The sequence below is a fragment of the Saccopteryx bilineata genome, chromosome 1 (assembly GCF_036850765.1).
Source record: "Saccopteryx bilineata isolate mSacBil1 chromosome 1, mSacBil1_pri_phased_curated, whole genome shotgun sequence".
NCBI lineage: Eukaryota > Metazoa > Chordata > Mammalia > Chiroptera > Emballonuridae > Saccopteryx > Saccopteryx bilineata.
The window spans coordinates 258,746,379-258,772,900 of record NC_089490.1 but is presented as its reverse complement, the minus strand read 5'-3'; the positions used below and the strand labels follow the sequence as shown (position 1 = coordinate 258,772,900).

General features: G+C 40.4%; 1 protein-coding gene and 1 non-coding gene across 3 annotated transcripts in view; one reads left to right on the top strand and one right to left on the bottom strand.

Annotated features, from left to right (window-relative positions):
* MRPS27 (mitochondrial ribosomal protein S27) overlaps nucleotides 1–26,522 on the bottom strand; it is a 97,450-nt gene that overhangs the window by 12,613 nt on the left and 58,315 nt on the right. For both annotated transcript variants that reach the window (XM_066241534.1, XM_066241541.1), the window contains 3 exons: nucleotides 11,324–11,438; nucleotides 6,631–6,709; nucleotides 3,346–3,461 (listed from right to left, as the gene is read on the bottom strand). In XM_066241534.1, the coding sequence (XP_066097631.1) occupies nucleotides 3,346–3,461; nucleotides 6,631–6,709; nucleotides 11,324–11,438 (310 nt within the window). The remainder of the gene's footprint in view (nucleotides 1–3,345; nucleotides 3,462–6,630; nucleotides 6,710–11,323; nucleotides 11,439–26,522) is intronic.
* Nucleotides 5,388–5,493, top strand: LOC136321683 (U6 spliceosomal RNA). The gene has a single exon (XR_010728817.1). It is a non-coding gene; the product is annotated as a U6 spliceosomal RNA (small nuclear RNA).

Genomic DNA, 26,522 nt, shown 5'->3' with positions numbered 1-26,522 from the left:
TGTCGCCCAGGTGATGTTAATGTGTGTTGGGGGTAGGCTGTGGGCAGGCAGGATCCTTGTAGCCTTGGGCTTGGTTTTGGGTTTGAGCCTTCCCCACCCTTTTTGATGTGGGGTGGTGCAATCCCATCATGCCTCAGATATGTGACTTTGTATTAGAGACTTCCCTATTTTGTATATTAGATCAAAGGTTTTGATTTCTACACTATAAAATGGGGGCAGACCAGGAGCTTGCTCTTGGTTCCTGAGATTATCATTAGAGGAGAGAGCAGAGAGGAGAGCAGAGAAAGGCCATGTGGAGGAGGCTAGGAGAAGCAGCCAAGATGGCGGAGTGTTGAGTGAGAAGCCAGTTTGTGCAGAGTTTGTATCTGGGATAAGGAAGGAGATGGGGAAAAGAGGTGAATAAAGTCTGGTGAGCTAGAAACCTTTAATTCTAGGAAACTTGGATAAGTCAGTAGCTTTGTGAGCACTGAATGTGAGTGGGTTTTGGAGCCCAGTGTGTGTTTTTACTTGCCCGCCGGGTGCAAGCTAGAATTAAAGATGATGGCCCACCAGCTTTTGGCTCTGCTGTTTCTTTGCCGACTGTCCGAATCCAATGTGAACCTGCATGTGAATGGCCACAATGGTGGCTACTGGCTTTACACACTCCAATTTAGTTTCCTGCTCCATTATTGTATGGAAACGAAGGTTACAGTTTTAGTGCCTTCGTGCTGCTAAATTTAATGAACTTTCCAAAAGTCCTCATCTTTCTCAGAAGCATGCTATCTTGTAGACCACTCTCTTCTCAAGGGTTTTGTGGCATATATATTCCTGCTTTTCTTTTTGCTCTGTGGCTCGTTTGCAGGCATTTACACATGGGTGTATGTTGGGCAGATAAAATATATTATGCTCACTTTGTTAAAGATGGCGCTGTCCACGTGGAAGCCCGTCACCCAGGTGATTGCTTGGGATGGGCATGATTGTATTAATGTATGTTGGGGGCGGGCTGTGGACAGGCAGGATCCTTGTAGCCTGGGGCTTGGTTTTGGGACTAAGCCTTTCCCACCCTTTTTGATGTGGGGTGGTGCACTCTCATGAGGAATCCCATTATGCCTCAGATAAGTGACTTTGTATCAGAGACTTCCTTGTTTGTATATTGGATTAAAGGTTTTGATTTCTACATTATAAAATGGGGGCAGAACGAGAGCTTGCTCTCTTGGTTCCTGAGATTAGCATCAGAGAGGAGAGTAGAGAAAGGCCACATGGAGGAGAGGAGAGGCAGCCAAGATGGTGGAGTGCTGAAGAAAAAGCCAGATAGTGCAGAGTTTGTGCAGAGAGAGGAGATGGGGAACAAAGGAGAATGAGGCTGGTGAAGTAGACACACCTTTGATTCTAGGAAACTTGGATAAGTCAGTAGCTTTGTGAGTGCTGAATGAGTGGGTTTTGGAGCCCAGTGTGTGTTTTTACTTGCCCGCCGGGTGCAAGCTAGGATTAAAGATGATGGCCCACCAGTTTTTGGCTCCCTTGTTTCTTTACCGTCTGTCCGAATCAAATGCGAACCTGCATGGGCCAGGTGGCTGTGATGGTGGCCGTGGATACTGGCTTTACAGTGTATAACTTTTATATCCAGTCCAGACTTTCCCATTAAGATCCTAATTTCCCTTGTGTAATCTCTTGACTGTCTCAAAAGGTAAAATGTTCGGAGCCAAATCAACGATTTTCCTCATAAAACCCAGCCGTTTTCAAGTTCCCTTTGCGAACACACCGCAAGCTTCTTGTCCAGATACACAAGTCAGAAATGAGGGGATGACTCCCCTCTTATTTGACTCCCCCTTCCCTGCCTCCATATCTAGTTCATCATCTTGTGATCTGCCCCCCAAATATGTCCACTGGCCACTCTCTAACTCCACCACATCTTGGTCCCCAAGCTACTGTTTCCTCTTGCTCAACCATAACATAAATGCTCTGACCACAGCCATCCTGGCCGCTCTCTGATCTTTTATGCGCATTACAACCAGAGGCATCTTTTCAAAATGCAAATCTGATCATGTTACCCCCTCTGCTTCAAACTTCTTAACGGTTTCTCACTATTTTTAGTATGAAGACAAATGGCTAGGCATGGTCTACATCTTCTAACCTCATCTCATCCATCGTAAGGCCTTCCTACCGGTCTCCCGGCTGCAGCTGCACTGACAATCTTCCTATCTTCTTCCTGCCTCTTTCTGCCCACCATGTTCTGCCACAGGGCTTTTGCACATGTTATTTCCTCTTTTGGGGTTTTCTTCCCTTTTTCAGTCAGTTAATTCCTATTCATCCTTCAAATATTAATCCAAGAAATACTTTCTTAAGAAAGCCTTTCCTAACCTACTGAAGTTTAAAATACAAACAAAAGGTTTTTCACAGACATCTTTGTAGTGCTCATTATAGTCATAGTTTTATATCTGTGTTTGTTTCATTGTTTTTAAATACCTGTATTCTTCTTAAACTGTAGGCTGAAAAGGTTTGCTCACTTCTGTGAGAAAGTATGGAGTGTCACAGATACTTTATATTTAATGAGATAATGAATGGGGTATTTGCTATAGGCTATGACACTCATCTTAGAGAAGCAAACCACACCTTAAGTTTTTAGGATATGGACTACCCAATTCCTACCCAAACTAGAATGCTTTTAATGTTATATTTGAGGTTAAGGGAAGATAACAGGACCAGACTTCCTGGCTTCATGAGGCAGCTCCACGCTATTACCTGACATCTCTGTGCCCTAGTCTTCTCACTTGTATAGAGTTGAGGATTAACTGCATTAATAAATTTAAAATACCAAAAACACAACTTGGTTTAAGGTAAGTGTTATTTTAAATATTAGCTGTTGTTAGTCTTAGCATAGCAATAAATAATAACTAAATACCTAACCTAAGGTATAAAACCAAACCTGGCATTCTGGACTGACCCAGCCTAACCTTAGGAAAATACTGACATAAATAATCGGCATTTAATACAGAAGGTTGCAGTGAGAGCCAGCAGGTCACTGCTTCTTTGCGCTGCCGTGTCCAGCTCTCACCGACTACCAGTTCCCCATTTCCGAATGGCTGAGGAGCACTAGAACTCACTCAAGTTTCAAAATGTGCGCAAGCACATTCACTTGAGATTCTCTGGCGTGCAGGAACATCCAGTTCCACTTTGTTAGAAACCAGTAGCTACAATGTATAGAATGAACACTCACTCCTGGCTGTACATGGCCACAGAGCTGCACATCGAATAGCTCTTTTCAGATTCCAGGAGCCGGGGTTCCCTCTGGCCACCTCATCTCTATTGAGCGGCCACCACCTGCTTTTTCTGAGGCTCGTGGGCCTGCTTAGGTACATTACTTACAGTGAAGTCTGTCTTCTTTGCCAGGCAGTAGTATAAAACATAGAGGGAGAGAAGTTGGGTAGAAGGTACTTCAAAGGCTTCTTGCAACATGACCTCAAAAACCACGGATAAAGCATCTGGCCAGAAGATCAAAGTAAAAATGAAAGCAAATTAGCTGTAGGTTAGCATCACCAAATCTATACTTAACTGCACTTTTTATAGAAAGTGAGGGGTGATAGAAAAACAAGCAGAATTAAGAAGTAAAAAATGTGGGCCTTGGTCCTAGTTCTTCCCAAACCTTTAGCTTCTATTGTACATACTAGTATGTACTGCACTATCGTCCTCAAGGACATTGAATAAACCACTTAATTTCTCCCAGTATCATCTTCATAATGATAAAACACCTCTTGTCCCATCTATTTCAAAAGATTGTTGGACAGTCCAACAAGATAATACATGTGAAAATGCCTCATAAACTGAGAAGCAAATTTAAGGTATCAGGCCTATCCGCTAAGCAAAGCAAACAGAAAGGAGGCAAATATATTTTCTAGGTCACCCTGATAGGCGGAGCAGGGCTGGGCTGACAACTCCATTCTGTGTTCTTGCTTGTGTTCTGGTACCTTCTCCTTGTTAGGGCAAAGAGGACAAATGCCAGAAGCAATCCTATATCCCAGGTATTATTTCAAAGATAAAAAACTGATTAATATAAAAAGGGCAAATGAGACCAGTTTAAAAGTCTTAAAGAGGAAGGAAAATGCTCATCCATAAATTATAAGCACCTGAGTATAATATACAACATATTTGCTTCCACATGAACACTGGTCATAGGAGATCAGATCCTGAACAATTTTTATTTTCCCTCAATATTCTATAACATAGGCAGACACCAAGAAAATCAAGTTCAAATAATTTCCTCTTAATATTTGTTGTTACATTAGAGAATGTTAATATTGGTTTAAAATGTGTTGCCTGCATATAATAGGCATAAATATTTTTGACTAACGCATTGAATTGTTGTGTTAACCAATTTTTGCATACACTCATAATTGTAAGAGTTAGCACTGATTTACAGCTGTTCCTAGCCAACTGATTTTGTTCATGTCATGATTCGGAATGAAACCACAGGCAAGAATTTCTATATTCTTTTTACAAATGGGGAAACTGAGATAAGATGGGAAGACCAGAAAGTCATCTAGTCAGCAGCAAAATAATACCTGGAAGAAATAAATAAAATAAAATAAAGAAAAGACCCCACCCCCAACAAATAGATGATATTTTAAAAGAAAATTATAGCTAAAAAAATTCAATTTTTAAAATAAATTTAGTTTTGCCAGCTGTTCACTATGGAACCTAAAATTACATATGAAAAAGAAGGCAAATTTACTTTATCTTTCAACATGTATATTCTGTATTTCCATCAGCTTGGGAAGTAAAATTAGATTGGTCTGTATAATTAATTTAATTTTCCTCCATAATTATTTATGTACTTTGATATTTCCTATCCTAACAACAATCTATTTTATTGGGGTGACACTGGCTCACAAAACCACACAGGTTTCAGGTATACAACTCAACAAAACATCATTTGCACACTGCATGCTGCGCCCATTGCTTCCAACATACCTTTGAAAGAGAGAATGAGGAGAAAACTGTTACCACATAATTTTCCAGAGGTACAGTAATATGGATTCTTAAATCTGATGTTCAGAGAATAGATTATGAAAATTAGATTATGTGAAAGCAAATTATCTTTCAGTTAAATTCAGGAAATGCATGTTTAAAACTGAGTAAGAAATGGACAATAGGGGATAATTAACATTTCAAAAACTAATGTGCAGCAAATAGCCTTTGGCAGTGAGTAACTGTAAGCCTATGAGAAAGAAGATAGAGCAGAGACCCAGAGAAGAGGAAGGAGAAGGGTGCCCATACTAAGGGCGGAAACGGTCGGTCTCCAGTTTCATCACTGAGTACTGATGCAATGGAAAAGGTGCTGACATGCAGGGATGAACAGAAGAAACCCAAAGACAGGATCACAGATGTCATGGCTGCATAAGTGACTGCCAGTACTCACTTCAGCAGTACATACACTACGGTCGGAAAGATACTGAGAAGATTAGCTTGGCCCTGTGCAAGAAGGACATGCAAATTTGTGAAGTGTTCCATGTTTTTAACTAAATAAAATGGAGGCCAGCAATATACCAGATGCAGAGTTCAAAACATTTCAAGGATGCTCAAGAAACTTAGAGGAAGAATGGATGAAACTCAGTGAGTACTTCAACAAAGAGACAGTAAGCATGAAAAAGGACATAGAAACCATAAAAAAGAACCAGACAGAGATGAAGAATACAATAGCTGAAATGAAAAATACATTCGAAGGAATCAATAGCAAGCTAGATGAAGCAGAGGATCAAATCAGTGATTTGGAAGACAAGGTAGCAGAAAACACCCAGTCAGAGCTACCTAAGTAACCACCAGTCCACACTCGTGTTCCTGAGGTAGTAACTACCCTAACACAGGCATGGCTTCCTCACGGCTCCTCAGTACCAAGCAAGCTTGGATGAAGTGGTGGAAGAGGAAGCCAGTGTGTGTCTTTGTACAATGGCAAGGCCTCCCTTTTCCTTCTTCCCTGTCTGCACAACAGCAAGCACAAGGGCGCTTTACTACAATTCCTCGTCCGTTGGAGAGTGGTAGGGTCCCACTGCCCGCTTTATAGAGTCTGCTGCAATCATCATCTTTCCTTGGCCTCCCTCACTGCAGCTGACGTTAAGAGTCACCTTAAATTAATTTCATGAGATCAGAGAATTTAAGGGTAAACAGATCTCAGAGATCACAGACCCACTTATTTACAGATGAAGTAACAAAATTCTAGGGAGGGGAAATGACTTTCCTTCATCATGGGTGTACTGCTCACTGATTTCATGGTTTTATACTTTACATAATATAACAACTGTGATTTAAATAAAACAAAGTTAGCAACTGGTGCCAAAAACAGGGGGCAAGCTAACTGCAGCTTTACTCTAGCCTACCCAGCCATGGAAGCTCGGGCAGGGTCTCCTGCTTAACTAAATTCACTGTCCTTCGCCTAAAGAGGCATGAACAAATGAACTTGAGAAACTCAGAGGAAAAAACCTGGATATGATTTTCCCATCTGGCCAAGAGGTATGGTAAATCAACTACAGGTCCTCTCTGACTAAAAGAGGGATGTAAAGAGAGGTCATCATGAAATAAAAAAGGGAAAGTGACGACATTGACCTCTCTTTGGGAGCTGAAGCCCCATTCTGAATGGACCTGGGTTTGGTTTGTTACCTTTGTAATTTTCTTTTTTTATGAAATGATCCATCAGTAAATTGAATGTAAAGTTATCTGGAAAAATTCCGTATTGAACCTGTAATGAAAATGAAAATAAAAGCAAAAATAAGAGAAAAATATCCACTTTAATTTGATTTATAATATGTGCCTATGTATTATTCAGGACAAAACTTGCCACCATTATCTTTAAAATATTTGACTATCATTTTACAGCATCTGTGCAGTGAAAGAGAAGCTGGGACTCATGAGGAATGGTAACTGGAACTGCTGTCAGGTGAGAAGGTTGTGAGGGTGTCTGAGGTAAGACAACTGATATGTGAAAAATAAAACTCAATTCTAACACCTTGTCATAGCTAAAAAAAATCCTAAACCAAACCCCCTTACCCTCCACTTATTCCACTGGTTCAGAGATCTTTTTATAAGGTATGAATATCAATGCAAACATGGACTCTCAAAAGAAAGCACACATTACTGCCTTATGCAGCATTTTCTGGCCCTTAGATGGTTTTCTCCCCAACTTTGAGAAATAACTGACATACAACATTGTGTAAGTTTAAGGTGTCCAGTTAGTTACTACATACACATTATATTGAGAAATGATTACCACGATAAGGGTAGTTAATGCTATACAATACAATACTGTTCACTCTAGTTACCATGTTGTACATCAGAGCCTCAGAACTTGTCCATCCTATACCTGGAAGTTTGTTCCCTTTGACCAATGTCTCCCCATTTCCTATAATCCCCAACCCCCAGCATCCTACACTGTTTCTGTTTCTGTAAGTTTGGTGTTTTGGCATTCCACATATAAGTGACACCATAGGGTACCTGTCTTTTTTTTTTTTTTTTTTTCATTTTTCTGAAGCTGGAAACAGGGAGAGACAGTCAGACAGACTCCCGCATGCGCCCGACCGGGATCCACTCGACACGCCCACCAGGGGCGACGCTCTGCCCACCAGGGGGCGATGCTCTGCCCATCCTGGGGGTCGCCATGTTGTGACCAGAGCCACTCTAGCGCCTGAGGCAGAGGCCACAGAGCCATCCCCAGCGCCCGGGCCATCTTTGCTCCAATGGAGCCTTAGCTGCGGGAGGGGAAGAGAGAGACAGAGAGGAAAGCGCGGCGGAGGGGTGGAGAAGCAAATGGGCGCTTTTCCTGTGTGCCCTGGCCAGGAATTGAACCCGGGTCCTCCGCACGCTAGGCTGACGCTCTACCGCTGAGCCAACCGGCCAGGGCCTGGTACCTGTCTTTTTGACTGACTTATTTCACTTAGCATAATGTCCTTAAGTTTCATCCATGTTGTCAAAAATGACAAGATCTCTTTTTTTTCCTTGTATTTTTCTGAAGTGAGAAGTGGGGAGGCGAAGAGACAGGCATGTGCCTGACCGGGATCCACCTGACATGCCCACTAGGGGGTGATGCTCTGCCCATCTGTGGCTTTGCTTGGTTGCAACTGGAGCCATTCTAGTGCCTGAGGCAGAGGTCATAGAGCCATCCTCAGCACCCGGGCCAACTTTGCTCCAATGGAGCCTTGGCTGCGGGAGGGGACGAGAGAGAGAGAAAGGAGAGGGGGAAGGGTGAAGAAGCAGACAGATGGGTGCTTCTCTTATGTGTGCTGGCCAGGAATTGAACCCGGGACATCTACACACCGAGCCAATGCTCTATCACTGAGCCAACTGGCCAGGGCCAGGATCTCTTATTTTGTAGCTTAATTGTGTATATGGATCACATTTTCTTTACCTGTTCATTCATCAATAGACATTTAGGCTGTTTCCACGTTTGGCCATTGTGACCAATGCTGCAATAAACCTAGGGGTGCAGATCTCTCTTTGAGATAATGATTTCATTCTGTTGGTTATAATAACTGGAAGTGGGATTGCTTTAATTTCTTGAGGAATGTCCATACTATTTCCCACAGTGACTGCACTAATTTACATTCCCAAGAACAGTGTACAAGGGTTCCCTTTATGCCACATCCTTGCCAGCACCTGTTATCTCTTTGTTGTCTCTTTGACTGGATTTTAAAGACCCAAGAAATATGCCAATAAAATGCTACTAACCAAGATCCTCGGGTGTTCTGTTCATAAGCAGTTGAATATTTGAGACTCCAGATTTCTCCAAATGTGGACTGTTTAGCATCTGAATTTGAATTTTCTAGGAATGCTTTTAATGGTGCAGATTCCTAGGCCTCAGACCTACAGAATCAGAATCTCTGGGAATGGGGCACAGAAACCTGAAGTTTTAAAGAGCTTCCCCTGGGATTTTCATGCAGTCATGTTTGACTACTAATGATCTAAATTGTGGCTATATTTTTGTTTGTTTTAAATTCTTACTTCAGTAGGCTTAACCACTATCTCCTACACTGCCCCATTGTTGTTTCCCCATTGACCACCAGAAACGCCTGAGGAATTTCTTCACACTATACCTATCCTCTTGGGACATTCTGAGGGCCCTAACCCCACTCTCCCAAAGTTATGAATCACTGTTCCTCATAAGGCTGCATGGACACCTCATGTGTGCTGAAATGGAAAAAGAAAATTTAAAACCATTGTTTGAGAGGTTGGAGCTCATGGGCAGCATCTATATTTCTCAAAAGAGTCAACCAAATCATTGATCTGCAGGAGCAGGGTAAAAACAAAATATTTTTGGAACAATACATCATTTTAGCTAGAAGGAGCCTTAGAAATCAACTGGCCAGAGATTCTTAGCTCTGGCTGCAAATCAGAATGAACATGGGAGCTTTAAAAAGATACCAATGAGGGACAAACAGGCAGAACACAGAGGATTTTAAACTTAGTAAAACCACTCTGACAACACTGTAGTAGTAGTAGACACATGTCTATATATATTTGTCCAAACCCATAGACTGTAAGGTGCCAAGAGTGAATCCTAATATAAACTAGGGACTTTGGGTGATTACAATGTGTCAGTGCAGGTCCATCAGTTGTAACAAATCACCACTGTGGTGGGCGATGTTGATAATGGGGCGGGGGAGGGGGCGGAGGCTGTGCATTGTGGGTCCAGGGAGCAGATGAGGAAACTCTGTACCTTCTGCTCAATTTTTCTATGAACCTAAAACTGCTCTAAAAAAGAGACTATTAAAAAAATAAAACATTTTTAAAAACCCATTAAAAATACCAATGCCTGGGCTTCAGAAAGATCCATTAAAATAAAAATCTTGGGGGTGCAGAAAAGCATCTATAAGTTTTAAAGCTTCTAATGTAATTCTAATGGGAAGGGAGGGCTGGAAATCACTGATTTAGTACAACTCACTTGACTCAGAGTTGACAAAACTAAGGCCTAGAAGGATAAATTATTTGCCTGAAGTTACAGGTAACTAGTAGAATTTATGGGATTACAGAGTGAGTGTTCTTTCCACATGAGCAGGGATGGCAGAAAATGAGATAGACTTTTCTGCCTTTCTAGCCCTTCTTGCTTTGTTTTCATAGGAATCTTCTTCTTTTAGTATAATCTGTGTCACTGATTATACTATGAACTATGAACTGAAGAGAGAATTTAATTTATTCTTTCTCCTGGGGCCAAATATTAGATTTATTGGTGAACCTGCTTATCTGCCTTATTAAATTATGTTTCCTGACGGCAAGGAGAGAATATTGCTCATATAGACAATGCCATCCATACTCAGTGCAATGTCTCACATAAAAACTGTCTGCAATGCATATTAAATTGAATTGGGCTCATGTAATGGGAGAAAAAAACTCCCCAAAACCAGAATTAGTATTTCCTCTGAGTTTTAACATACAAAGTCCAATGAAACTATAGACACAATACATTTTCATAAAATACTATTAAAATCTTTCCTAACAGGTAATAATAGTGTAGTTTGAGACTTACAATATTAACATTCCAAACTATTGCTTACTTTGTACTTTATTGCTCAAGGGAAGGGGGCACAGAATTTAGAAGACATGCATTGAGTAATCTAGGAATATGTCTTTTTAGAAATGTGTAAGATAGCCGGTTGGCTCAGTGGTAGAGCGTTGGCCTGGCGTGCAGGAGTCCCGGGTTTGATTCCTGGCCAGGGCACACAGGAGAGGCACCCATCTGCTTCTCCACCCCTCCCCCTCTCCTTCCTCTCTGTCTCTCTCTTCCCCTCCCGCAGCCAAGGCTCCATTGGAGCAAAGTTTGCCCGGGCACTGAGGATGGCTCTGTGGCCTCTGCCTCAGGCGCTAGAATGGCTCTGGTTGCGGCAGAGCGATGCTCCAGATGGGTAGAGCATCGTCCCCTGGTGGGCATACCGGGTGGATCCCAGTCGGGCGCATGCGGGAGTCTGACTGCCTCCCAGTTTCCAACTTAAGAAAAATATAAAAAAAAAAAAGTGTAAGATACTCTGAGTACTAGGGTCCTAACTTTTCCTTTGAAGTTACCTAAGGGAACAAGGCCAGAAATCTAAGGTTTAGGGATCAAGAACAAAATGAGCATCTGTGCAGAGTTCTTGTAACTGGACTACCCTTGCTTCTACCTGTCACTATGCTCGGAAAAGCAGCAACTACGGGTATTTTTATTTTTAATGTGCTGATTAATTTATATAAATCTCCATTCTAAAAATGATGCCTGAGGGTAATTTTTAAAACTTACTCCTTATACTGTTTTTGCTGCACTGTAATAGGTTTAAATACCATATCACCTAGACTCAGAAGAACAGGCTGCAAGGGCTGGGAAAGCACGTACCTTGTTTACAAGGGTGTACAACGCTTTGTCTTGTGCTCCATATTTTAGACACTGCCTAATCCAGGTGTGGATAGTCCAGTCTCTCAGGTACCAGCAGTTGGGGCTGTGTCGGAATCTAAATAAAGCATATGAAAAGAGAAAATTGGTGTTAATTCCTAAAGGTCAATGCCAAAATACATCTTCCATGAGCAAGTGCTTCTCTTAGGTATTTTCCGATGTGCAGTCAATGCAACCAAAGTCATCAAAGTCAACAGTCTATAAAAACTTGAGGTTATAACTCATTAACTATAGAGTCTAACATGGGAAAGAGAAGGCAAAATAATAACAAATAACAAACAAAAACACCGTAAAAACTGTAGTCCTTGTTTAATACCCCCTAAATTAAAATCTTGTTTTAGTATGAGATTTATGAAAAATGGTTTAGGAAAAATACTAAGCATGGTGTTCTGTAAACACACAGTTCATTGGAAGAGAGCTGTGAGGCTGAAGCTGACACCTGAGAAATCTACAATGAAACAGCAGAGGCAAAAAGGAACAGCATAGCAACACTAGAGGGAAGTTAGCTTTGTGTCACACTGATACTTCTTGTGGCACTTAGGAGAGATCGGGACACTTGCCATTGAGCTGAAAGAAAAAAAAAAGGAAAAATAATAAAAATTAAGCAAAGTTTAACGTTCAGGTTCTCCAGGTCTTCAGGATCCACAGCCCCACTGTCTTCTTTGCAGCTCTATTCTATAACTCTTCAGTCTTTCTCCCCTGGCTGCCTAATGCTCCCCACATGGTTTTAAAAGGCAGTCCAAGGTTGCGGGTTAGATCTCTGGTCAGGGCACATGCAAGAACCAACCAATGAATGCATGAATAAGTGGAACAACAAACCAATGTTTCTCTTTTTCCCTTTCTAAAATCAATAATAATAATAACAACAAGAAGAAAAGGAAGTCTAAGCTATGAAGTAGTAACAGTGTTGCCACATAGAAAGGAATTTCGAATGCTACTTGCCTTGAGTTTGCACATATTGATAACAATTGAGTCAGAGCGCTTCCTGCTCCTGGGAGTCTAGGCCATAAAAGCCAGTGACAGTGGAGACAGTATAAAGGGCTTTGCAGGCCTCTTTTTACTTATCTGTTTTTACTGGACTGGATCATCAAATATTATATCATATCAGCTAAAGTCCCCACTTTTTCTTTAACTTAATGAAAGCAGGTCAATCTCTGGGTCTTACAAAATCCAAACTATATATTTTCTTTAAAAAAAAAGAAGGTGGCCTGACCTGTGGTGGCGCAGTGGGATAAAGCGTCGACCTGGAACACTGAGGTCGCTGGTTCGAAACTTGGGCTTGCCTGGTCAAGGCACATATGGGAGTTGATGCTTCCTGCTCCTCCCTCTTCTCTCTCTCTTTCTCTCTTTCTCTCTCTCTCTCTCTCTCTCACTTCCCTCTCTCTAAAAATCAATAAATAAAATAAAAATAAAAAAATTAAAAAAAGAAGGCAAGACAAAAACTTGGAGCACAAGCATTTGGTGCCAGATCTGAGTTGGGCCTACAGTGTTATACTAGCGTTTTTCAGAGGCTGCTTATTCAATCTGCCACCTGCTACCTCCTGCCATCTGTTATCAGGATAGATTCCTGCTGAACAGGTTCTCTGCCAAGGTAAAGCTGAGACAAAGAGAGAAAGTGAGAAGTAGTATTTAATTTAGGCTATTCATTAGTGCTCTGGTTAGGGATCTGGCAAAAGTAAGATCTGACCATGTTTTACGGATTTAGAATCATCAAACTCTCTCTAGTCTTTTGAATATCTTAGATTTGCCTGGAAAATGTCTCTCACTTGATTTTTCTCTGCAGAATTAACCTCTTTAAGCATAAAGATAGAAACTGGTCAAATTATGTACAGATTGAGATCTGGCCAAAGAAAGTTGTCATTTAGGTGCCTGAGATACTAGATCTAATGAGATCCCCTGCATAGAAGACAAAATATTTCTTTTATTATTTCATGCTTTCCTCACATTTTTAAATCAATCGTTGAGTCAGTTGAGCTCCTCTCCTTGTTACTCTGAAAAACCTGAGAACTCAAGTGTAATGGCCAATTAGAAGTTAATTTTATTTTTTAAAGAAAAGAGGTGGTGACAGACCAGGTGTATTGCCTAAATGAGGAGCTGCTTCTTCATTAGCCTGTCACCTCCCTGGACAAGCAGGGACTTGCCCAGTCCTGATTCCTCAGTGCCTGAAATCACTGGTGGCCCATAGCAGGATTCCAGTATTAAACAGAGCTTTAGTGTGTCGATCTTTTTGTTAACATCTATGGTATATGGGAAGAACTGGAAATCTCCTGTTTGGGGCATTTATACTCTTGGTACAATGTACACACAGTTTAACAGCTCTGCAAGGTGGAACAGTAAGTGCTAAAGGGAAAATTACGCAAGACTTCCCACATCCCACAAAATGTCTCCGTAATCGTCTTTGCACTGCCACCCTTTGAGAGATTTGTCAACAGAGTCCAAGGGTTTTTTAATAAGTCTCTCTATCTCATCCTTGAACAGGGCTGCTTGGCATAATCTCTGCTCTCTAAAGCTAATAATCCAGATATACAACCATTACTAGAACAGTCTCAACTAAATGCAACATTAAATCAGCTCAGGAATAAGAGGGAAGCACTTCTGCACACACTCTGAAACATGCTGCCCAAAGTGCAATTCCTGCATTTCCCAGGCCAGGTAGCATATGAACGAATTCCTTTCCAAGCTCCCATCAGGACTAACAAAGAAATTAGCGTATGACTTATGGGAGTAGCTATCTGGAAAATAAACAACTCAAAATATTGAGATAGTAGGGTTCAATTTTGGATGGAGAGTTTAGAAAGAATTCCTGTCAATGATCTTTGAAGCAGTTCAGACAAAACTGCCAGGAGTAATATGATAGGCAGGTAAGTCTCTGAAATGGGTACTCGCCTGGAATGATTCTGCAGACTGCTGGACCAGCATTCTCCCTTTCAGCCAGGAGAACAGCAAAGAGACAAGAGCACAACTAACACATTGATTTTCTAATTTGCCTGTGAACAGACTGGCTTTTGTTCTTGCCTGCTCTGGCCACTGGCCTAGCAGATTACAGGCAGCCACTGTAGGAGTCCCCTCTGCACCCCATGCCGTCAGCTGTTGGCTCACCTAGACAGAAGCGCTATTATTGTCCAGGCCAGCAGGCTGCCATGCTGGGCAAACCCTGTGAGTGTGGAAAAGATAAACAAGTGCAACCCAAATAACCCCAACAATGTGCTCATGAAGGCAAGAGACATTCCGAGCTTCCAGCTTTTAAAATAGATGTGAACGTGCAATTTCAAAGACAGAGGACGGAGTGTCACAAAAAGGAGAGGATGAAGAAGTAGCTCTCAGGGTAACCCAGGCCGTAGGGAATCTCTGTCCACAGTGCTGGTTCAGGACGCTGGATGAAGACAGAGCTTGCCTAGCAAGCCAAACCATGGCCAGTGAAATGGCAGGAACTGAGAAGCTGCCTCTCCCTCCAAATCAGGCGGTATTCAGGACACTTCAGGGCACCTGCCTGCACTGCTGCTCATTTGAGACTGATGTCATCAGAAAGGAAGAAGAGCAGAATCAGAAGGCTGCAAAATTGACAAGGGGACAAGTCTTTGATGCCTTCGAGATATGTTAGGAGGGAAGAGCGGTTACATAAAAGAAGAGTGAAAAGAAAAACACCAGAGATTTACTATGACTACATATAGACTTTTACTTTATGTAAAAGTCACATGGGATTTCCTATCACTTCATTAATAAAAAAAGTGTGGGATACAGCCTTTCTTCCATGGAATTCAAATAAAGGTTACTATTGACAGCAGAAGCGGCAGGGCTCCTCAGCTCTCAGTGCCACAGACCAAAGTGTCCTAGCGGAGCAGGGCTAATGCACAGATGCCGTAGCCTGGAGCGCATCTGCTCCACCGTCTAGCGGTAGCACCAGCTCTTCCGTGTGAGTGAGCAAGCTTTCCATAATGTTTATCTGATCATGAGAGCCACCACCCTGAGACATGCACACGCAGCTTTCCTTCCTCCCTAGTGAATTTGAATTCCGTATCCTGTGGCAACAGGCTTTACAGATGGAGCCCTCAGTCTCTGAGCTGGGCAGACAGGGAGATGGGTAACCGGGTAAAAGGAGGAAAAAAAGAATGCCAGGAAGAAAATACAGCTGGCTCCGAAGCCTGCAATGTGGACTGGGAATCCTATCAATGAAGCAAAGTGTGTACTGTAATTATTAAAGGTTTGGGTGCATTTGTGAACTAGAACAAAAGAGGGTGTCACGTGATTATTTAAACCAGAATCTGATTTAATCACTGCCACCTACTTTCTCATTCTGAAAAGATAATTAACTTTCTTTTGCATCCTGCTGGAAATACTGCTTTTGCCAACTGTTAATTGCCTCTACATACAACAAATGAAATCTTGAGATAATTTTTAAATCACTATTGTATTTTTGTCAAGTGTTTAAAAAAGGGGGCAGAGTTTAATATAGGAACTAAGAATAAAGATATCAGTAGGTTAAAATCATTTTCCTATAAGATGATCCTATAGGGAAATGTCAGCTAATTTGAACTTTGAACAACCATGTCCTGAGTGTGCACTGCACGAAGCAGCAGGAGCAGGGCCCCTCCAGAACACCACCTCCCCTACACAATGGTCTACTAGTATGGGCTCAACCATTTCCAACAAACTCAATAGCTACCTCATGAAGCAGGTGAAAATGTCTTTTAGAGTTCTAATACATTTTTGTTTTTTAAATGACAGGTTTACAGAGATATGATGTACAAAAAGTAAAATTTATACTTTCGGTATATAGGTCTGTGAGGTTTTTTTGTTTGTTTGTTTTTGACAGAGACATAGAGAGACAGATAGGGACAGACAGATAGGAAGGGAGAGATGAGAAGCATCAATTCTTCATTGTAGCACCTTAGTTGTTCATTGATTGCTTTCTCATACGTGCCTTGATCAGGGGGCTACAGCAGAGCGAGTGACCCCTTGTTCAAGCCAGCGACCTTGGGCTCAAGCCAGCGACCTTTGGGCTCAAGCCAGCGACCGTGGGGTCATGTCTATGATCCCATGCTCAAGGCAGTGACCCTGGGCACAAGCTGGTGAGCCTGCGCTCAATCTGGTGACCTCGGGGTTTCGAACCTGGGTTCTCCACATCCCAGTTCGACGCTCTATCCACTGGGCCACCGCCTGGTCAGGCTAGGTCTGTGAGTCTTAACAAATGCAAACAGTTGTGTAACCACTACAATCAAGATATTTAGAACAGTCCTGGCCGGAGAGCTCAGTTGGATAGAGCATCATCCTGAAGCACAAATGTTGCCGGTTCACTTCCTGTTGGGGCACACACAGAAACAGATCAATGTTCCTGTCTCTCTCTCTCTCTCTCTCTCTCTCTCACTCTCCATTCCTCTCTCACTAAAATCAATCAATAAAAATAATTAAAAAAAAATATTAAGAACAGTTTTGTCGCCTGACCTGTGGTGGCGCAGTGGATAAAGCGTCGACCTGGAATGCTGAGGTCGCCGGTTCAAAACCCTGGGCTCGCCTGGTCAAGGCACATATGGGAGTTGATGCTTCCTGTTCTCTATCTCTCCCTCTCTCTCTCTCCTCTCTCTCTCTAATAAAAATGAATAAATAAAAAAAAATCTAAAAAAAAAAAGTGAGCAAACTAGCCTGACCTGTGGTGGCGCAGTGGATAAAGCGTCGACCTGGAAATGCTGAGGTTGCCGGTTCAAAACCCTGGGCTTGCCTGGTCAAGGCACATATGGGAGTTGATGCTTCCTGCTCCTTCCCCTTCTCTCTCTCTGTCTCTCTCTTCTCTCCCTCTCTCTCTCCTTTCTAAAATGAATAAATAAATAAATAAAATTATAAAAAAAAAAAAAAAAAAAAAAAAAAGAACAGTTTTGTCATCCCTGAAAATTCCTAGTGCTTTCTTTGTGGTCAACCCTTCCAGGATTTGCTGGTCAATTTAAGCAGATTTTATATAACCTCCTTGGGTCTCTTTCTAACCCCACAGTTATTAATTTTATAAGATGAAAAGTAAATAAAGTAATAAAACTACAATTTTTATCTGTTAGTTTATAATTTATGTTCCACCAATTTCAAAACAATTTGAAAAATAATTAAAATACGGTTTGCAAGCAGTTTTCTGAGTCCTATATACAGTCTGGCTTCCCAGTTTGCCATTCTATAAAAGGGTGGTAAGTGAAATTTTGGTAGAGAATAACACAGGCATAGAATTTTACAAATGTGAAGTGTTAAATAAATGCAGCACAATAACACATTTTTTGAAGTGAAGATGGATGAGAGGCTTGTTACATATCAAAGTCAAAGTCTAAATTTGCCAGACCCAGGGCTTAGAAATGAGGTCATTAGCATTTCACCTGGAAATACTAATGTGACATGAGAAACGACTCCAGGAGAAATACTCTATTTTCCATGTCTTCTCATGGAATAGAAAGAACACAATGACGAGTAGGACATTATGTTCCCAAATTATCTCTTTCTCTTCTGTCTGATCTGGCTGTTGTTTCGCCAGACCCTTCTCAATCTAGGAGACATATTTCTTATTCACAAAATAAGTGTATGCCAGGCACAGTGGTCCCTATTCTATCCCTATTGGTCTACCCAATCTCTTCCAACTCCAAACAAGCTTAAAAAGACATCTCCTCTTTTCTGGTACAGAAAGAAAAGCACCATAGACTGACTATCCTCTGTTGCTCTTTCTTTCACAGTACAGAAAAAGAGCCAGTCAGAACAAAGCCGGTTGCTCTTTGTCTGAAGCCTGGAATACTATTTGTATCAACTTCCAAAAGGTGATGTATGTGGATAACAGAGTGAGAATTATTTGTGGGGAGAATGGCGGGTGTATATACAGGGATCGCTGAGGTGCCTGTTTTGTGATGGTCCAAAGCAGAAAATGGCTGTCTTTGTGGCCAACAACTGACCTCTCAGTGAATCTGCACCCAGAAGCACCTGGAGGGCCACTCCAGCCACTTCAGAGCTGGACACACAGATTAGCTTCCTGCCTGAGGGATACTCTCTCCACGGTAAGGCTCAGGGAGAGGGGCCTCTAGCTAGGAACAGCAGGAAGTTGAAAAAAATTGAATCTTCAAATCAGTCCTATTTATAAAAGAACAAAATGCTGTGGGAACTGCTTGGCTTGGGCAGAGATAAGGGAAATATTTCTGGTTTTGAGTAGGAAATCTATGTGCAATGAACAAATCAGTTATAACAAGACACAAACATTTCCTGATGTCTTCTAACGTTCTGGCGAGGATCTTCCAATAACATGTCTGCAAAACCATGAGTAATAGTGACCAAGACAGGAAAATCACAAGTATTAATCACACCAGTAGGCTGTGCATTTGAATAGGTCTGAGGGAAAGAAAGAATGAAAAGAAAAAAGGAGGAAAACAAAGGAATAGAAATTAGAATTTCTGGAGTATCCTAGGCTTAGTGAAGTCATCAGGGTTAGTCTGCCAAAACAGAAAGGAGCAGCCGCCGGCCTGGGGGCTGAGGCACAGCAGCAGAGGGGCGGGGTGGGTTACGCTGGTATGCTGAGGGTTTGTGGCTAAGATTACAGATTTCGTTAGGGGTATTTCTGAGGAAAGAGATCAGCGCTAATCTGGATTTTTTAAGAATCAGATCTCCCCCCTCCCCATTAATAAAGAAGAAAAGCATCTACATGTCTTAAACATTTCAATTCTTTAATTCCTAGAAAAGTTGCATCCCTAAGAATTCTCTGTCATGGCAAAGGTAAGATTAGACTTACTTCCAGTTAGTTATACAACCCAAGTTTGGAATTACTTTCTATTTCTGTAACTCTGCTAACTCTTCTATTAAGCCTTTAAGCTCTTAAAAGGCAGAGGACACATTTTTGTGTCTATCTTTTTGTGTCTTACAATTGTAGGTATCCCATGAATGGTGACAGTGACTGGATCCTCTAAGATTGTATAAATACCAGCAATGTACAGGGATAGGCAAAAGTAGGTTTACGGTTGTGAGTATATTAAACACAGTTTATTCTTACATTATTTTTATTAATTATTGTATTATTTGCCTTATTATTATTGGCATTATTTCATATCCTTACTCATGATTTATCTTTTAGGTAAAGATGGCTGGTAATTTAATCTACTTTTTTGCTTACCCCTGGATGTTGAAATTCATGAGTATTATTTATATTTAAAACAGTAATCCATTTGATTTTAAAGTCTCACCCTGCCTATAAACGGACAAAGCCGGGAGGAAATGCTGCCTTTTTCGTACTAGGCCAGAGGAGATCAGAGATGGCAGAAGATGTGGAATAATATGGGGTCATTCTGGAAAGCCTCCTGCTTGCTTCTTCTCCTGCTGTCTCTTTCCCATCAAACATAAAAGAATGAATGGATTCTGCAGTACGATTCAGTTCAGGAAACAGACAAGTTGATAGGAGACTGAAACCAAAAGACAAGGACAGTATATGTGGGTTTAGAGAACTCCCGTAACAAGTTCCATATCAAAAACTCACACTTCTCTCAAGATTGGAAAAGACCTTGAAAGCCATCTACATCCAGTGAATTAGGGATAGGGGAAAAAGAAAAGTCTATACAGAATTAGAGAACCTATAAGGTAGTGACCTTTAATATCTGCTGTCTATTGAAATATTTGTTGACAAAGTTACTCTTTACCAAGCCCTGTATTGGGAGATGTGAAATTGTCTAGTCTAATCTTTTACTCTGTAAATGAGGAATCTTGGTGTCCAGTGAGATAAATGATTTGCCCAAGATACGCACACTTAGCAACAGGACCTAAACTAGACTCTTCACTCTTATTATTCCATCATTGCCTCTCAATTCTTTTATTATATTTGTAAAGGCATCTTTAAAATATATCTTTGAGTTTGACCAAGTTCTTTCTAGTGCACTGAAAAATATATAACATCTCTTCTACATCTAGAAGCAGAATTCAGAGAAAAATACTCATGCTGTGAAATAGTTCTGAACTGTCCTGCTAGCTGTTTGACTTTGGAAAGTCACTCAGTTTTCCAGAGGTTCAGTTCATGTAACTAAAACGAAAAGGTAGGATTATCTGGTTCATGAACTCAAATGTCTACAGGGGCCAGTTAATATAAATGCTCAAAGAATCACGTTAGACAATAGGTGCAAAGCTGTGTGTATCATCTCTAAGCAACCCGAATGCCTAGTTATACTATTTTTGAAAACATACTATTCGGGTCAAACAAAATACACCAGAACTCGGGACTAAACAGGACTCCTGAAACTCCTCCCAGCTCACAAATTCAATAATCCTAAAGAATAATAAGCCTCACCCACGCATTAAAACACCAGTTATTTAGATGTTTTTATTGAACCAGAAAAGAGGCAGTGATACAAATAAGTGAAGAGAGACTCAAAGATAAACAAGCTACCAGCCAGTCAGCAGCTTAGTCTACTGTAGTCCACTGTCCTCCATTCCCCTACCAGGAGAACATCATTTGACCCAATTTAGGCAGCGAACATAGATTATTATAGGGTAAGCAGACCCTGCCAACTGGCATCTAAAATTTCAAGATGAAATGATATAATTACTAAAGTTAAACTCAGGTCCCTAAGTAAATTTAAATTGGAGATCAAGTTTTGTAGGAAATAATTTTTTCAGTAACTGATCCCTCTATTAGTAAAGTATTTTCTACTCAATGAATACTTCATTGTATTCAGTTTATATTTAAAGGTCACCTATCCAAATTAACTTTCTGAGACAACACAAATTGTTTCATATATTGCTACTTTTACTCCTTAAATAATCACCCCAACAGTTCATCACCATACTTCACTTATTCTTGGTATAAAGCCCCTGTTATTTGGCAATTCCTAGAGCAGAAATGGTTGGAACCTTTAAAAGGGGGGGGGGAGTGAGCCTGGCAAGATGTTAATGCAGTGGATAGAGTGTCAGCCTGGGATGCTGAGGTCCCAGGTTCAAAACCCCAAGGTCTCCAGCTTGAGCTCAGGCTCATCATCTTGAGTGAGGGGTTGCCAGCCTGAGCATAGAATGATAGATATGACCCCATGGTTGCTGCCTTGAGCCCAGGGTCACTGGCTTGAGAAAGGGGTCACTGGCTCAGCTGAACCCCCCCCCCCAATCAAAGTACATATGAGAAGCAATCAATGAACAACCAAGAGTGCCACAACTACGAGTTAATGCTTCTCTTCTCTCTCCCTTCCTGTCTGTCTCTCTTTCTGTCTCATTAAAAAAAAGGGGGGGGGGTAAGCTGGGAGTGATCATAGGAATATCAGGAAATTACTTGCCAGTTTCTGGAACCATAAAAGGACATAACTGGATTTTGTAGCTAAAAAGGAAAGAAATTTAAAAATTGAGATTTAGATTTGTCAGGCCAATTGGTTTTCAGGAAGCTTTAATTTACCACTTACCAAAAGCCCTTATTTATATAGGAAGGCAGAAAAATTAAGGTAACCGTTCTTTCTTCTGCTGCCAAGTGGTAAAATCAGGATAACAACATTTAATAAGCAGCTCCTCCCTTTAGCTCAAACCAGAGCCCTCCATTCCAAAACCAAACTTATAAAAACTGTATATCTGAAATTATACAAACTTAATATACTAAAAAAGTTCTTAAGAATGAACAAATGCAAATTTTATGCCATTGTAAGGCTAAGGGTCAGAGACACTTCTTTTTTTTTTTTAATAATTTTATTTTTTTAATGGGGTGACATCAATAAATCAGGATACATATATTCAAAGATAACAAGTCCAGGTTATCTTGTCGTTCAATTATGTTGCATACCCACCACCCAAAGTCAGATTGTCCTCTGTCACCTTCTATCTTGTTTTCTTTGTGCCCCTCCCCACCCCCTATCCCTCTCCCATTCCCCCCTCCCCCCCCGTAACCACCACACTCTTATCAATGTCTCTTAGTTTCACTATTATGTCCCACCTACGTATGGAATAATACAGTTCCTGTTTTTTTCTGATTTACTTATTTCGCTTCGTATCATGTTATCAAGATCCCACCATTTTGCTGTAAATGTTCCGATGTCATCATTTCTTATGGCTGAGTAGTATTCCATAGTGTATATGTGCCACATCTTCTTTATCCAGTCATCTATTGATGGGCGTTTTGGTTGTTTCCATGTCCTGGCCACTGTGAACAATGCTGCAATAAACATGGGGCTGCATGTGTCTTTACGTATCAATGTTTCTGAGTTTTTGGGATATATACCCAGTAGAGGGATTGCTGGGTCATAAGGTAGTTCTATTTTCAGTTTTTTGAGGAACCACCATACTTTCTTCCATAATGGTTGTACTACTTTACATTCCCACCAACAGTGGATGAGGGTTCCTTTTTCTCCACAGCCTCTCCAACATTTGCTATTACCTGACTTGCTAATAACAGCTAATCGAACAGGTGTGAGGTGGTATCTCATTGCCGTTTTGATTTGCATTTCTCTAATAGCTAAAGAAGATGAGCATCTTTTCATATATCTGTTGGCCATTTGTATTTCTTCCTGGGAGAAGTGAGAGACTATTCTTTTTAATATGTAACAATCATAAGAAAGAATGATTATAAATTTTAAACAGGAAAGAGATCATTCTTTAGTAAAATATCAAATATGAAGGTCTGGGTTCATCTGCTCTGGCTGGCAAACCTTTCATAAAACCGCCATGCTCCAGCGAAACAAAAGCTCTTGGGCTGGCCCAGAAGGAGGGCACGAACAACTTGAAAAACAGCTTTTATTGCATGAGAAAATTTTAAAAAATGTCAGAAAGTGCCAGGAGAGCTGCCTGCCTCAATGTGACTGCAGGCAGCTTTCCAAAGTCCCTCTGCTTTTCTAAGTCTGACTCACAGGGAGGGGAGAGAGCGCTCCTCGGCAAAGATATAGTCTTTCCTCTCTGGTTCCACCCCTCTCCCCCTTTTCTTTTATTATATATACACAGCTTTGATGGATAATAGATACATAGATTCCAGACAGGCTTAACTGAAGAAATTTGAACACCAGGGAAGCAAAATTTCATTGTAGAGGTCTCTATTGTTGCCATTGTGAATCACAGACGCAGAGCAGCACCTTCTGCATCCTAAAAAGGACTGGGCCCGTTGATCATGTGTCAGATGATGGCTGCACTTGGTGGGAGAGGAGGGAGAAACAGACTATGAAATACCTCTAGTTCCCTAGCTTCCTAAACATCATTAGCTCACACTCTGGACAATTACTGCAAGCTGGAAGGGGCGGGAGCTTGTCCTTTATGAGCGCATGTTAAGTGGAATCTCGTCTGCAGCGGCTGTGGGCTTTCCCGTGTCCATGGTTGCTACGATACACGCAGCCTTCAGTGAACAGACACAATTTTTCCTTCTCTAACTTTAGGTAAATACACAACGAAGCTAGTTAAAAAAATTATATATAATAATAACATTAATGAAAAGCTGAATGTTAAACTAGAGAGAAAATAATTTATACTTCTGTACCTAAATGGAAATCACTTGTTAAAACAGAATGGAGCATTTCGTGAGGGCACAGCTGCTGCTCTATTCTTAAGGCGATCAACTTCTTTACAATAAAAAGAAGGACAAAAATAAGTTGAAGAAAACAATATCCTAAATAAAAGAAACATTTTATTCATTGCAACAGTAATACACTATAATATGATAAATGCATAATAAAAACATTTGTAATACTTTTTATATTGTAATTATGCTTATATGCCTATTAATTTTTAATAATAACTGTAAGAAAAAAGTACTCATTTAGATGATATCCAAATGAGTACTTTTCATTGAATGAATATTTTGCCAATGAATCATCATGTAACAAAATATTGAAAATATTTGAACAAGAAATATTCTTCATATTGAATTTTACCACAAGTGCTGCAGCTAGAGTATCAAAATTCAATCTCCATTTCTCACTTGTCCAAAAATCATTAGCAATTGAAAAAACTCTTTCAACTGCTGCATTAGTTCCAGGGCAGCACAATGTTAGTTGAACAAGAATAAATAAATTTTCACATGGAATATGTTCATTTTTGAAATGGCTGAATATTTTCACCCATATTTTTATCAATTTTGACGTGTTCATTTTCCCACTGTATTAATTTTTCAAAATTTAAATATACATTCAGTCTTTTAATTTCTTCAAAGAGACCACTGTCGCCTATTTTGATGTCTGGCATTTCTTTAGATAAAAATTCAAGACAAGATTCAATATCTGTCCAATATACTTGCGATGAAGTAAAAAAACACAATTGAAAACTGTTATTTCCCATGATGTTTGTTTCAGACTATTCTTCGATATATTGAAAACATGTCTGGTAAAAATCCTGCACTTCTTTGATAAACTTTTCTGTTATGCCTGGATTTGATTCCTTCTAAGTCTGACAATTTTCTTTTTATAATTAAAGAAAGAAATTTTTCTTCAAAATGAGATTTATATTGAAGGATAAAGTCATTCAAAATAAGACTAACTTCCATAGCTGAAATGTGTTCACCTTCAATCTTTTGTGAAAAATAGATGCTTGATTATGTACAAAATACATTAATATCTCAGATATTTTATTATTGAAAAACGATTACAGGATTTTAGGACATTTGTCTAAACTTAAAAAATATGAACGAAGAGGCTCAAATAATTGTAGAACACGCTCTACAGCAGGTGTTAGAGCAAGCCATCTATCTTTTGAATATCCTAAAAGTTTTTTGTATTCAACATTTGCTTCTTCACAAAATTGTTTTGAAGTAGCAACATGAATGGTAAAACGACTAAAATGCAAATAAATTGTAGTTATTATTACTTTTACATCAATTGGCATGGCACATGATGCTGTGTTGATTGCATTTGACAAAATATGTGCATTACAACTCATTCCTACTATTTTCTTTTAGAGTAACTCTTGTAATTTTACATACACATTATTCACCCCTTTGCATCTTCGCCCACCAAAATTTGTATTTGTATTATTAGCCATTAGTACAACTTTAGATTTCAAATTATTTTCATTTACTATTCTGTATAGATGGTTTGACAAAATTTCATAAGTTTCGCCTTCAATGGATTCTAAATTTAAAATTATTTGAATGCCCTTGGTAACATTAAAATCTTATTATTGGATATAATTTAATTTCATTATGATTCAATGCATCAGATAAAATTGTTACTAATGCTGCAGTTTCCAAGTCCTCTGTAAGTCTTTTGTCACAGTAATTTTTTTTTTTTTTTTGTATTTTTCTGAAGCTGGAAATGGGGAGAGACAGTCAGACAGACTCCTACATGCGCCCGACCAGGATCCACCTGGCACACCCACCAGGGGCGACGCTCTGCCCACCAGGGGGCAATGCTCTGCCCCTCCGGGGCGTCGCTTTGCCGCGACCAGAGCCACTCTAGCACCTGGGGCAGAGGCCAAGGAGCCATCCCCAGTGCCCGGGCCATCTTTGCTCCAATGGAGCCTTGGCTGCGGGAGGGGAAGAGAGAGACAGAGAGGAAGGGGGGGGGGTGGTGGAGAAGCAAATGGGCACTTCTCCTATGTGCCCTGGCCGGGAATTGAACCCAGGTCTCTCGCACGCCAGGCCAACGCTCTACCGCTGAGCCAACCGGCCAGGGCCCACAGTAATTTTTAAATAGTGATTTCAAAATAGCCTCGTATTTTGTCCTGGTACATGAAATTTTTGCATTGTGAAACTTTTTCAATAATTTAGTTGTACAATCCATAATATGAAACTTTGTGAATTATGGTATGAAATGCAAATGTTCCCTCCACTACAGCCAACTGTTTTTCATCTTCAGAATAGTTTGAAGTTTTAAAACGACTTGTTACTTGACAACTGGAAGCTGATGCATCTAATGACTGCTTATGTTTGTTTGTGGTCAAGTGTTTCGTTATCGCTGCTCTGCCCCCAGCTGTAGTACAAAATTCCCTGCTGCAAATATTGCAGAAAACAATGGTATCTTTCTTTGATATGAGGAATGGAAATTCCTTTTTCAATTTATCATTGAAATGGCATTTTCTCTTTTGATTTTTCCATCCCTTAAATGAAATTTAAAATTAAAAAAATACTGAGCTACACGAACGATGCAAGCATATTAGGAACTGAAAATGTTACATCATGGTAGGTGAATTTTTCAGAAGCTAAATTAACAAGACTAAATATCAAAAAACCACTCATTTGGAGTGATATTCGGGTGTATTT